General features: G+C 39.8%; 1 protein-coding gene across 4 annotated transcripts in view; it reads right to left on the minus strand.

Annotated features, from left to right (window-relative positions):
- MAP9 (microtubule associated protein 9) overlaps positions 1–14110 on the minus strand; it is a 46051-nt gene that overhangs the window by 5516 nt on the left and 26425 nt on the right. For 3 of the 4 annotated variants that reach the window (XM_027513516.1, XM_027513514.1, XM_027513515.1), the window contains exons 11-12: positions 12723–12884; positions 12420–12603 (exon numbers count right to left, since the gene is read on the minus strand). In XM_027513516.1, coding sequence (XP_027369317.1) covers positions 12454–12603; positions 12723–12884 — 312 coding nt within the window. In that variant the 3' untranslated portion in view covers positions 12420–12453. Of the gene's footprint in view, positions 1–12148; positions 12282–12419; positions 12604–12722; positions 12885–14110 lie in introns of those variants that run through there. The other variant, XM_027513517.1, reaches the window with a different exon arrangement.

Here is a 14110-nt window from a genome sequence, read left to right on the forward strand (position 1 = left end):
ACAGCTATTTGTAAGGCCTCCTCAGACAGCCATTTTGGTTTTTGCATTTCTTTTTCTTGGGGATAATCTTGATCCCTGTTTCCTGTACAATGTCCCGAACCTCCGTCCATAGTTCATCAGGCAGTGTGTCTATCAGATCTATTCCCTTAAATCTATTTCTCACTTCCACTGTATAACCATAAGGGATTTGATTTAGGCCATACCTGAATGGTCCAGTGGTTTTCCCCATTTTCTTCAATTTAAGTCTGAATTTGGTGTTCATGATCTGAGCCATAGTCAGCTCCAGGCCAGAGCTTTTTTTTTTTTGCTGACTGTATAGAGCTTCTCCATCTTTGCCTGCAAAGAATATAATTAATCTGATTTTGGTGTTGATCATCTGCTGATTTCCATATGTAGTCTTCTCTTGTGTTGTTGGAAGAGGGTGTTTGCTCTGACCAGTGCATTCTCTTGGCAAAACTCTATTAGTTTTTGCCATGCTTCATTCTGTACTCCAAGGCCAAATTTGTCTGTTACTCCAGGTGTTTCTTGACTTCCTACTTTTGGATTCCAGTCCCCTATAGTGAAAAGGACATCTTTTTTGGGTGTTAGTTCTAAAAGGTCTTGTAGGTATTCATAGAACCATTCAACTTCAGCTTCTTCAGCATTACTGGTCGAGGCATAGACTTGGATTACCACGATACTGAACGGTTTGCCTTGGAAATGAGCAGAGATCATTCTGTCGTTTTTGAGATTGCATCCAAGTACTGCATTTCAGACTCTTTTGTTGACTATGATGGCTACTCCATTTCTTCTCAGGGATTTTTGCCCACAGTAGTAGATATAGGGTCATCTGAGTTAAATTCACCCATTCCAGTGCATTTTAGTTTGCTGATTCCTAGAATGTTGACGTTCACTCTTGCCATCTCCTGTTTGACCACTTCCAATTTGCCTTGAATCATGGACCTAACATTCCAGGTTCCTATGCAATATTGCTCTTTACAGCATTGGACCTTGCTTCTATCACCAGTCACATCCATAACTGGGTATTGTTTTTACTTTGGCTCCATTCCTTCATTCTTTCTGGGAGATATTTCTCCACTGATCTCCAGTAGCATATTGGGCACCTACTGACCTGGGGAGTTCATCTTTCAGTGTCCTTTCTTTTTGTCTTCTCATACTATTCATGGGGTTTTCAAGGCAAGAATATTGAAGTGGTTTGCCATTCCCTTCTCCAGTGGACCACATTCTGTCAGACCTCTCCACCATGACCCATCCATCTTGGGTGGCCCCACATGGCATGGCTTAGTTTCACTGAGTTAGATAAGCTGTGGTCAGTGTGATCAGATTGGCTAGTTGTCTGTGATTGTGCTTTCAGTCTGTCTGCCCTCTGATGCCCTCTCTCAACGCCTACCATCTTACTTGGGTTTCTCTTACCTTGGACATGGGGTATCTCTTCACGGCTGTTCCAGCAAAGCATAGCCACTGCCCCTGATGTATACTTACTTTTTATTTTGTATTATTATGTATCGTATTGTTTGGAATTTTACTGTTGTTTTTTAATCATTAAGTCGTGTCCAACTCCTTGCAAACCTCATGGACTGCAGCCTGCCATGTTACATGTCCATGGGACTTCTCAGGCAAGAATAAAGGACTGTTTTGCTATTTCCTTCTCCAGGGGATCTTGCCAACCCAGAGATTGAATGCGCATTCTCTGAACTGTAGGCAGATTCGTTACCGCTGAGCCACTGAGGAAGCCAGCTTAATGCTTGAGTCTTTTGAAGTATGTATTACAATAAAGAATTGTTTGAAGTGACTTTATGTCCAAATGTCATGAATAATGCCAATTGTTACTGCCTCACATCCATTAATTTGTGTTACTTTATTATATAGTACATCCTTACAGGTAACAGGTTCTGAGGAGTCCATGGTCTATTATTCTCCTTGTTGCTGCTGTTGTTCAGTTGCTTAGTAATTTCTGATTCTTTGCGACCCCATGGACTGCAGCACGCCAGGCTTCCCTGTCCTTCGCCATCTCCCAGAGTTTGCTCAACCTCATGTCCATTGAGTAGTCGATGCCATCCAACCATTTCATCCTCTGTCGTCCCTTTCTCCTCCTGCCTTCAATCTTTCCCAGCATCAGGGTCTTTTCCAATGAGTCAGCTCTTCGCATCAGCTGGTCAAAGTACTGGAGCTTCAGCTTCAGCATCAGTCCTTCTAAAGAAATTTCAGGATTTATTTCCTTTAGGATTGACTGGTTGCATCTCTTCACAGACTAAGGGACTCTCCAGAGTCTCCACCAAAACCACAGTTCGAATGCATCAATTCTTCACCGCTCAGTCTTCTTTATGGTCCAACTCATACGGATCTTTGTTGGCAAAATGATGTTTCTGCTTTTTAATATGCTCTCTAGGTTTGTCATAATTTTTCTTTCAAGGAGCAACCATCTTTTAATTTCTTGGCTACTGTATGCTCTTTCATTCTGTTAAGCACCAAGACTTTACCATGGTCAAGTAGTATACAAGAAGCCATGCATGAAGTGATTATAAAATCGAAACACATAAATTACTGTCCCTGTCCATTAGGGAATTTTCAAAATAGATGGTTAATAAACAAGTACATAAACAACAGATAATTCCAAATTGTGTGAAATTTTATGAAATTTATAAATAAGCTGTTGTGACTGATAAAAAAAATAAAAGGAAATTCTTACTTTCAAAGAAAAGTGGATTCAGGCATTCGCTTTCAGTGAGATGTGATGGGTAAGAGGAGACACTGGTGATGTGCACTGAGGAGAGGCATCTGCGTGAGACTCTCACACAAGGAGAAGATGGGTGAATAGAGTGCCAGTGTGAACACAGCCTGGCAGGGATGGGAGAGGGTCCCCAATGAGAATGACACGGTGAATGTGTAAGATCTTCTATCTACTGTGGCAGGTCATTGTAACATTTAGAACACAAGTTAAAAAAAAAAAAAAAAAAAAGAGCTGTCAACTGGTGATTTGGAGAAGGAAGACAGAGAGTTGAGAGGTAAACGGGGGACCAGGGCAACAGAGGAGGAGACAGTTATAAATGGAAGGAGAAATTGAGTATGCAGAATGCCCAGAGGTCTAGGATATGGGGCAGAAAAGAATACATCCTATAGGTTAAATGGTCTGGCAAAATCATAACTCTCAAAATGGAGTTCTGGGAAAGGGTTAAGATTGGAGTTTATTAAGGATGGAAAGAATATGAAGAACTAAGGAAGTATAAACAAACTTTCCAGAAGTTTAGCTATAAAAAAGAGTAATGAAATATGGAATTATAGCTGGAGAGAAATGAAGAATTTAAAAAGTTTATTTTTATTTAAGATTATATATACTGAGACTTGATGGGAATAATCCAGGAAGCTAGAAGAATGTGGATTCATAGGTGAGTGAAATGGTAAGTTCATTGTGTGATTGATATAATCCTGTTTCACATTATTTTGAAAATTTATCTTCCATAGTCTCACATTTTTATTATATCAGGTGAATTTTAGAACCATTTGGTTTCCCTGCTATATTCTCTTCCAAGAAATGACTGTGTATTTGAGAATTAATATAAAATCCAAACAGTGATATAGGAATAGCTGAAATGTTAATAGCATTTGGTATTTTCATCCTGCAGCCTTGACTGTCTGTTTCTTTAAGTCTATGCTAAAACTATAAAGCAGTTTCCTTGTATTCCAAAAAGCAGTGGTATCAGGGAGCCCTTTGACAATCTCTGCTGAATGGCTTGGGAGGAGTGGCAGTTTGGTAAATTATTAGTTGTCTATGCTTCTTTGCAGCCATGAAACTAAAAGATGCTTATTCCGTGAAAGGAAAGTTATACCCAAGCTAGACAGCATATTAAAAAGCAGAGACATTACTTTGCCAACAAAGGTCCGTCTAGTCAAGGCTGTGGTTTTTCCAGTGGTCATGTATGGATGTGAGAGTTGGACTGTGAAGAAAGCTGAGCGCTGAAGAATTGATGCTTTTGAACCATGGTGTTGCAGAAGACTCTTGCAAGTCCCTTGGGCTGCAAGGAGATCCAACCAGTCCATTCTGAAGGAGATCAGTCTTGGGTGTTCATTGAAGGACTGATGCTGAAGCTGAAACTCCAATACTCTGACCACCTCATGTGAAGAGTTGACTCATTGGAAAAGACCCTGATTCTGGGAGGGACTGGGGGCAGGAGGAGAAGAGGACGATAGGGGATGAGATGGCTGGATGGCATCACCGACTCGATGGACATGAGTTTGGGTGAATTCCGGGAGTTGGTGATGGACAGGGAGGCCTGGCGTGCTGTGATTCATGAGGTCACAAAGAGTCAGACACAACTGAGCGACTGAACTGAACTGAACTGAACTGATGCTTCTTTTATCAGTACATAAAAGGAATTGAAAATGTCACAAGAAGAATATGTTAATACAAGGGTCCATTAGCATGCAATTATTCACATACAACAAAAGAAGTGAAAAAAAAGAGACTTATTTTTGTTTTAACATTTTGCTCTTCCTCATGAGAATGTTTGCATCCTTCCTACTCCTAGTAAAGAATCTCCTTTCAGAATACTAATTGAGAAAATAAAAGGTGTAATTGGACCACTGTCAATCATCTTAATACTTTAGAGAGTGGGAGGCCCACTTAGCTAGGTGAGGGAAAAACAGTGACCATGCTGTGTTCTTAGAAACTGACTAAACCAACCTCTTTATCCATTCCATTTAACATGGGGAGGAAGAGGAACTTGAAGCAACTTTGAGTTTACCAGCAGATGCTAAAAAGTCAGGGCAGGAAAAGGGCAATTAAGTATCAACCTTAATATCAATTAAGATAAACTGATGTTATCTTGAGTAATAATTAAAAGAGGCTTGTTAAAGTTCTTCTGTCGTTGTTTGTTGGAGAATGAATCTTTTGCTTTATTGTTTTATTAAAGGTAACGAACTCCAATACTTTGGCCACCTCATGTGAAGAGTTGACTCACTGGAAAAGACTCTGATGCTAGGAGGGACTGCGGGCAGGAGGAGAAGGGGACGACAGAGGATGAGATGGCTAGATGGCATCACCGACTCAATGGACGTTGAGTTTGAGTTAACTCCGGGGGTTGGTGATGGCGTGCTGCAATTCGGGGGGTCAGAAAGAGTTGGACACGACTGAGAGACTGAACTGAACTGAACTGATGAATTAATATGGAATTCCCTGGTTTTTCAGATGGTAAAGAATCCACAATATGGGAGACCTGGGTTTGATCCCTGGGTTGGGAAGATCCCCTGCAAGAGGGCATGGCAACCTACTCCAGTATTCTTGCCAGGAGAATCTCCATGGACAGAGGAGCCTGGCTGGCTGCAGTCCAGGTGGTCACAAAGAGTTGGGCATGACTGAGCAACTAAGGACACACTAAGCACATCAATTAATATGGGAACCAGCATGAAGCATCTTACTTGATCTTTGACGACAATTTTCACCTAAAACAGTGAGCCATCAAATGCTCACTCCACAAGCTAGGTTGTACACCAAAATTGTGATATGTTCAATTCAGTTCAGTTCAGTTCAGTTGCTCAGTCATGTCCGACTCTTTGCGACCCCATGAATCACAGCACGCCGGGCCTCCCTGTCCATCACAAACTCCTGGAGTTCACCCAGACTCACGTCCATCGAGTCAGTGACACCATCCAGCCATCTCATTCTCTGTCGTCCCCTTCTCCTCCTGCCCCCAATCCCTCCCAGCATCAGAGTCTTTTCCAATGAGTCAACTCTTCACGTGAGGTGGCCAAAGTACTGGAGTTTCAGCTTTAGCATCATTCCTTCCAAAGAAATCCCAGGGCTGATCTTCAGAAAGGACTGGTTGGATCTCCTTGCAGTCCAAGGGACTCTCAAGAGTCTTCTCCAACACCACAGTTCAAAAGCATCAATTCTTTGGCGTTCAGCCTTCTTCACAGTCCAACTCTCACATCCATACATGACCACAGGAAAAACCATAGCCTTGACTAGATGAACTTTTGTTGGCAAAGTGATGTCTCTGCTTTTGAATATGCTATCTAGGTTGGACATAACTTTCCTTCCAACGAGTAAGCGTCTTTAATTTCATGGCTGCAGTGACCATCTGTAGTGATTTTGGAGCCCCCAAAAATAAAGTCTGACACTGTTTCCCTATCTATTTCCCATGAAGTGATGGGACCGGATGCCATGATCTTTGTTTTCTGAATGTTGAGCTTTAAGCCAACTTTTTCACTCCCCACTTTTCACTTTCATCAAGAGGCTTTTGAGTTCCTCTTCACTTTCTGCCATAAGGGTGGTGTCATCTGCATATCTGAGGTTATTGAGATTTCTCCTGACAATCTTGATTCCAGCGTGTGTTTCTTCCAGTCCAGCTTTTCTCATGATGTAATCTACATAGAAGTTAAATAAGCAGGGTGACAGTATACAGCCTTGATGTATTCCTTTTCCTATTTGGAACCAGTCTGTTGTTCCATGTCCAGTTCTGTTGCTTCCTGACCTGCCTACAGATTTCTCAAGAGGCAGGTCAGGCAGTCTGGTATTCCCATCTCTTTCAGAATTTTCCACAGTTTATTGTGATCTACACAGTCAAAGGCTTTGGCATAGTCAATAAAGCAGAAATAGATGTTTTTCTGGAACTCTCTTGCTTTTTCCATGATTCAGCAGATGTTGGCAATTTGATGTCTGGTTCCTCTGCATTTTCTAAAACCAGCTTGAACATCAGGAAGTTCACAGTTCACATATTGCTGAAGCCTGGTTGGAGAATTTTGAGAATTATTTTACTAGCGTGTGAGATGAGTGCAATTGTGCGGTAGTTTGAGCATTCTTTGGCATTGCCTTTTTCAGGATTGGAATGAAAACTGACCTTTTCCAGTCCTGTGGCCACTGCTGAGTTTTCCAAATTTGCTGGCATATTGAGTGCAGCACTTTCACAGCATCATCTTTCAGGATTTGAAATAGCTCAACTGGAATTCCATCACCTCCACTAGCTTTGTTCATAGTGATGCTTTTTAAGGCCCACTTGACGTCACATTCCAGGATGTCTGGCTCTAGGTGACTGATCACACCATCGTAATTATCTGGGTCGTGAAGACCTTTTTTGTACAGTTCTTCTGTGTATTCTTGCTACCTCTTCTTAATATCTTCTGCTTCTGTTAGGTCCATACCATTTCTGTCCTTTATCGAACCCATCTTTGCATGAAACATTCCCTTGGTATCTCTAATTTTCTTGAAGAGATCTCTAGTCTTTCCCATTCTGTTGTTTTCCTCTATTTCTTTGCATTGATCACTGAGGAAGGCTTTCTTATCTCTTCTTGCTATTCTTTGGAACTCTGCATTCAGATGCTTATATCTTTCCTTTTCTCCTTTGCTTTTCACTTCTCTTCTTTTCACTGCTATTTGTAAGGTCTCCCCAGACAGCCATTTTGCTTTTTTGCATTTCTTTTCCATGGGGATGGTCTTGATCCCTGTCTCCTGTACAATGTCACAAACCTCATTCCGTAGTTCATCAGGCAGTCTATCTATCAGATCCAGGCCCTTAAATCTATTTCTCACTTCCACTGTATTATCATAAGGGATTTGATTTATGTCATACCTGAATGGTCTAGTGGTTTTCCCTATTTTTCTCAATTTCATTCTGAATTTGGCAATAAGGAGTTCATGGTCTGAGCCACAGTCAGCTCCTGGTCTTGTTTTTGTTGACTGTATAGAGCTTCTCCATCTTTGGCTTCAAAGAATATAATTAACCTGATTTCAGTGTTGACCATCTGGTGATGTCCATGTGTAGAGTCTTCACTTGTGTTCTTAGAAGAGGGTGTTTGCTATGACCAGTTCATTTTCTTGGCAAAACTCTATTAGTCTTTGCCCTGCTTCATTCTGTATTCCAAGGCCAAATCTGCCTGTTACTCCAGGTGTTTCTTTTTTTTTTTTTTTTAAATTTCTGGCCTTCACAGTGGGCCTCATCCCCACAGGAGAGGCCTTCACACACACACACATGTAAAGCTTGGGGTTTACCTTGGGCTTCTCATCTTCCATACTAGGGGAAGGGAAAGCAATCATCACGAGCACAGGAAGAATCATCACTCCATCCACCATTGTAAAACTTAGAGCTGGCTCCCAGGCATCTCCTCCCACGGTCCTTCCAGCAGTGGGCTCTTCCCCAAGGCTCCATTCACTCACTCCTAGCGGTGGGAGAGGCACTCCTGGAGTCTCCAGGAATAAAGAGAACTCTCCAGTAGCTCTTGCGCTGGCAGCGTGATGCTCACAAGTGGCCCAGTGCTCTTGTCCGGCGGCTGCGGGGGGCTGAGCCGGGGGGGAGGCGGAGTGCTAGCCAGCGGGGCGCTGCAGGTCGGCACCGGGCGGGGCGGGGCGGCGCAGCCCGCGAGGGAGCCCGGAACTCCGCCGGGGCTGAGGGCCGGCGGCCGTCCCCGAGCGGCGGCGGCGGCAGCGGCGGGCGGGTGCCGGGGGGGCCGGGTGCTTTCCAGCCCTGGGGCCGGTGCGGCTGGCCGAAGAGCAGCCTGGCAGCAGCCGCGGCGGCGGCGGCAGCGGCAGCCACCCTGGGGAAAGAGCCGGGGGAGGGAGGGGAGGCGGGGTGAAGAGGAGGCGGAGGAGACTCCAGGTGTTTCTTGACTTCCTACTTTTGCATTCCAGTCCCCTATAATGAAAAGGACATCTTTTTTTGGGTGTTAGTTCTAAAAGGTCTTGTAGTTCTTCATAGAACCATTCAACTTCAGCTTCTTCAGCATTACTGGTTGGGGATAGACTTGGATTACTGTGATATTGAATGGTTTGCCTTGGAAATGAACAGAGATCGTTCTGTCATTTTCGAGATTGCATCCAAGTACTGCATTTCAGACTCTTTTGTTGACCATGATGGCTGCTCCATTTCTTCTGAGGGATTCCCGCCCGCAGTAGTAGATATAATGGTCATCTGAGTTAAATTCACCCATTCCAGTCCATTTTAGTTCGCTGATTCCTAGAATGTCGACATTCACTCTTGCCATCTCTTGTTTGGCCACTTTCAATTTGCCTTGATTCATGGACCTGACATTCCCGGTTCCTATGCAATATTGCCTTTTACAGCATCGGACCTTGCTTCTATCACCAGTCACATCCACAAATGGGTATTGTTTTTGCTTTGGCTCCATCCCTTCATTCTTTCTGGAGTTATTTCTCCATTGATCTCCAGTAGCATATTGGGCACCTACTGACCTGGGGAGTTCCTCTTTCAGTATCCTATCATTTTGCCTTTTCATACTGTTCATTGGGTATTATAGGGATATACTGTACATCAAAACAAGTTATTTTGTCCTATGTCTTTGATGAGTTTTTCTTCTCCACAGGATTGATTAGAATGAGAAAGTGACTAAACATTATAATAAAACTTAATGTACCTAACTTAGTATTTTACATTAGTCATGTATGACTTAGTCATTTGGCAAATTCTATCAAATTTTTGAGACAATGTGAAAATAAAACTGAAAAGTGAGACATTTATATTCAATCACTACTCTAAAGGACTTCCCAGGTAGTGCTAGTGGTAAAGAACCTTCCTGATAATGCAGTAGAAGTAAGAGAAACGAATTTGATCCCTGGGTTGGGAAGATCCCACTTTAGTGTTCTTGAAGAATCCTGCAGACAAAGGAGCCTGGTAGGCTACAAGTCCGAGGAATCCAGCATGAATGAACAAATTGAGCACATATGAACTACTCTTAGAGATACTATTAGAATTAGCATGCATCTCCTTAATATAAGAAAATTTTTAATTTTTCTCAGAACAAAGCTTAAATAATACAGCATTAAAAGTTCAGTCTAAGAAAGTATCATAGAACATTACTATTCTCATTCAAACCACTGCAACAATTTTGATTGCCTTATTTTATTACTATTTCTCTGCATAGATTTAGCATTATAGCAGTATTAGTCAACACATACACGAGAATAAATTCTGTTGGTATTTTTATTAGGATTACATTAAATTTGCAAATTACTTCAGGGAAAAACTGACATCTTTATAATATCATTATAATACCATTTCTATCCGATGGTAGTTTTGTTCTAATTTCTCAAATATTCATTTGTGTATTTCAGGAGTATTCTAAAGTTTTCTTCATACTGGTCTTCTGCATTTCCTAAGTTTATTCCAAGGTATTTCATCTTTTATCCTACCTTTAAATAGCCTGCTTTGGGTCCTGTGTGCTTTTCTAGTTACTGATTCTAAACTTTATGTGAAGAAACCTAGAATATTCAGAAATACTTTGAATGAAATTATAAAGGGAGATTAATACAAACATATGAAAATATATAAAGTCCTGATAAGGGGAAGAGTATAGCACTGGAATATTTCTAGTGAGAATGACCAATGAAACAGGAAGTCAAGAAACAGACACAAAAATATGGGAATGATCTAATGTATCTCAAATCAGTATCTCAAATCAGTGTTGTTTCATGAAAGATGCATTTGGAAAAAATAAAGATGGAATCATATTTTCCATCATACACCAAGACAAGTTCTAAGTAGAGCAAATGTTAAAATGTTAAGATATTAAAATCATAATGTTATTAGAAGAAAAATGGGAGCTTTGACTTCAGATTTTGGAGAAGGTCCTTTCAACTATTCCTAAAATTGAGAAGCCATAGAAAAAGACTAATAGATTTGATACCTGAAAATAAAATAATGAGCAAAGGTGACAATATAATGCAATTGGAAAAAAATTTTGTAACTCATATCAGAAATGATAGGCTAATTTCCCTAGTACATATAAAAGCTTCTAGAAATCAATAAGAAGAAGACCAATGAAAAAATGTTCAGTTTATGTTCAGTGTAAAATGGACTCTTTATAGGAAAAATAAATACAATTAATACTTATACAAATGAAAAATGCTCAACCTCAATCCTAACCAGAGAATACAAAAATGCAAAAAATTAAAAAATATGCAATGATGCAAAAAAAAAAAAGTCTGAATGACATACTTTTAACTTGCTGATAGACATGAATTCAAAAATTCATGTCAAAATACATGAATTTTTTAATCAGAAACCCTATTGGACCCTAGTCCCTGTGGAGAAATTTTGCACTTTTTGACTAATATAAAGTATTCAATCAGGCTTCCCAGGGTGGCGCTAGTGGTAAAGAACCTGCCTGACAATGCAGGAGACGAAAGCGACATGGGTTCGATCCCTGAGTCACGAAGATCCCGTGGAGGAGGGCATGGCAACCCACTCCAGCATCCTTGCCTGGAGAATCCCATGGACAGAGGAGCCTGGTAGGCTACAGTTGATGGGGTCACAAAGAGTCAGACATGCCAAAAGCAACTTAACATACAAAATACTTATTCATCTGAAATGTATTTACTTATTCAAAAATCAATTAATACATATTTATACTGATGTTTTAAGATAGAAAATGTTATTTTGCTTGCCCTCAATGAAAAGCAAGTATAAACATAAGTATATTGAAAGAAACAAAAAAATATAAAGTCATTTATTATCATTTCTCCCAATCTTCACACTTGCTTTCTTTCATTTAAAAACCACTTAAGTAAGATCGTCTCCTTGAGATCATCAGGAAGATCAAAAGGAAATAAAAAATGAAATAACTTTCTCATTAAATACTATTTTACTGTGTGTTGGGACCAAGTTCTACATAAACTAACCTGGTATAGCTTCAGTAATACACTTGTCAGCTTTTTATGATTTTAGATATGAGAATTATTGCAAAGGATAAATGGGCAACAATATCATCACTAAAGTTTTAAGCCTGAGTGCTTTAAGGAATAGTAGAATCATTAATGATTCCAAGGGAGCTCAGACGGTAATCTGCTTGCAATGTGGGAGACCAGGGTTTTACCCCTGGGCCAGAAAGATCCCATGGAGAAGGGAATGGCAACCCACCCCAGGATTCTTGCCTGGAAAACCCCATGGACAGAACAGCCTTGTGGGCTACAGTCCACTGAGTCACAAAGAGTCAGACATCACTGAGCACACACATAATCATTAATAGAAATGAGTAGATTGAAGAAATTATGATATATGTAGAAGGAGAGGATGAATTCAACAAGGCAACTTCCAGGCAGAAAGAGTCAGTAGTCATGAGACAAACAGAACTGGAATTAGGGACAGAAAAGTCACAAAAAGTACATTTAAGATACACAACTGCATTAACAAAGAACACCTACCAGCCATTTTTCATATTCCTCGAGAGCTTGTTTATCTTTTTCTTTTTTCTCAGCTCTTTTCTGTTCTTCTTTTCTTTTCTCATGTATTTTTACTTTTTCCTTTTCCTTGAAAAAAACTTCCTTTTTTTCATTCCTATGTAGGGTAGTATAAAACATTGGCAAGTTAAAGGAGAATATATAATAAAGATTCCCTAATGTGTCTCTGGAATAAGATTGAGTACATTAATAACATTCAAGTAAATGAATTTTAGAAAAACCTAAAGTGTTACTAATTTCAGATCTATCAAAACACTTGCTGTTTTAGATTACCATTTTTCAACAGCAGTTAAGTTATCTTTTCTTTTCTCAGCAACAGTTTCCTCCTCTTTCTGTTTCTTTGCTCTTTCATATTCTTTCTCTTTTTTATTTTTCTCCTTAAGGTATTCCATCTTTTTTGCTTTCCATTTTTCAAAAGCCTGAAGAAGTTAAGAATTACCTTCTTATTGAATGTGAATATAATAAAATAGTAAAAGCACAGTTAATCACTAATTTTAAAATATTTAAAATTAAGAAAGATATTAAAGCTATTGCATACTTGCAGTGCTTCTCCTTTTCTCATAGCATTTTCTTCTTCAGTTTTCTTCTTGTTTTTTTCCTCAAGCCTTTTTTTTGCAGCTATTTTCTTTGCTTCCTTTTCTTTCATGGCTTTCCAGGCCTCAAATGATGCTAAGGCTTCTTCTCTCTTAGCAGCTCTTTTCTATTTTGGAAAAATAATAGTCATATGTGTATGAATAAATATAAATTTACAAATATAGATAGATATACATATAAGTATGTGTCTTTATTTTCCTTAATGTTCATCAAGTTAGGTTTCAAAGCAATCTATTCTAAATGATTTAGAAAAATTAATTTTTAAAAAAATGTTATCTGAATTATTCACTATATTTTAAAATGTCCTTTTCTAAGCACTTCTCAGATATTGATGTACTACCATGCATGGGAAGGAACCTTTTTTGGGAACTGTACTGAACAAATGTTTTCAGAGTAAACTGAAATAGGTTAATTGGTACTGCAAAGTGCTCATAATGAAATATTGCATTAAGAGAAAAATATCAGGGAAGTTACAGGCCAGAGAGGTAATTTTTAAAAAAATTTTTAATTACTAATTTTACCTCTCTGGCCTGTAACTTCCCTGATATTTTCCTTTTAATGTAATATTTCATTATGAGCACTTTGCACTACCTATTAACCTATTTCAGTTTAAAATTACAGTCAAAGTAAGATAAATTGGCCAAGTCACACAGTAAGCCACAGGTCTTTGCTTTAACCCTGAGTTTTGATTGACATCAGAGCATACAATTCTTACTGCATAAACATGTCCCAGATGTTGAAAGCATAGGCCAGACTGGAAAATGTTATTACTTTGCTTACTTCAGTCTAATCCCATAATATTCTGTTTGCCTTATAATATTGCTTAGGATTAAATGCTATAAAGTCTTATTACAGAGAAAACATAATTTAGAAGGAGAAGTATAGCCACCCTCACTGAGCTGTGAAGACCAAATGAGGAGTCTGGCACTGACTGTGGCAGATCAAGCTGAAACATGGCCCAGAGTCCAGGCACCACCCCTGCAGGGCTGCTCCACTCAGAGTTACTTCTATTCCTGGTAGTATTGAAAAACACAATGGAGGGTTTGTTTTGTTTTGTTCTGTTTTCTTCAGTGGTTTTACTTTAGTAGATGAGAAACAAATGAGCATGTTGTAGGCTATGGGGCAGGAGTTAGAGGCAGGAAGTGAAGTACAAGTGAGACTGAAATGAGAGCCCAGATCCATTCAATGGGAAGGACAGGGGCAATCACTCAGGTAGAGCTTGGTCTTAAAGACACAAAAAAATTCAAGATAGAAAAGGGGACAGTTCAGTTCAGTTCAGTTCAGTTGCTCAGTCGTGTCCAACCCATGAATAGCAGCATGCCAGGCCTCCCT

The sequence above is a fragment of the Bos indicus x Bos taurus genome, chromosome 17 (assembly GCF_003369695.1).
Source record: "Bos indicus x Bos taurus breed Angus x Brahman F1 hybrid chromosome 17, Bos_hybrid_MaternalHap_v2.0, whole genome shotgun sequence".
NCBI lineage: Eukaryota > Metazoa > Chordata > Mammalia > Artiodactyla > Bovidae > Bos > Bos indicus x Bos taurus.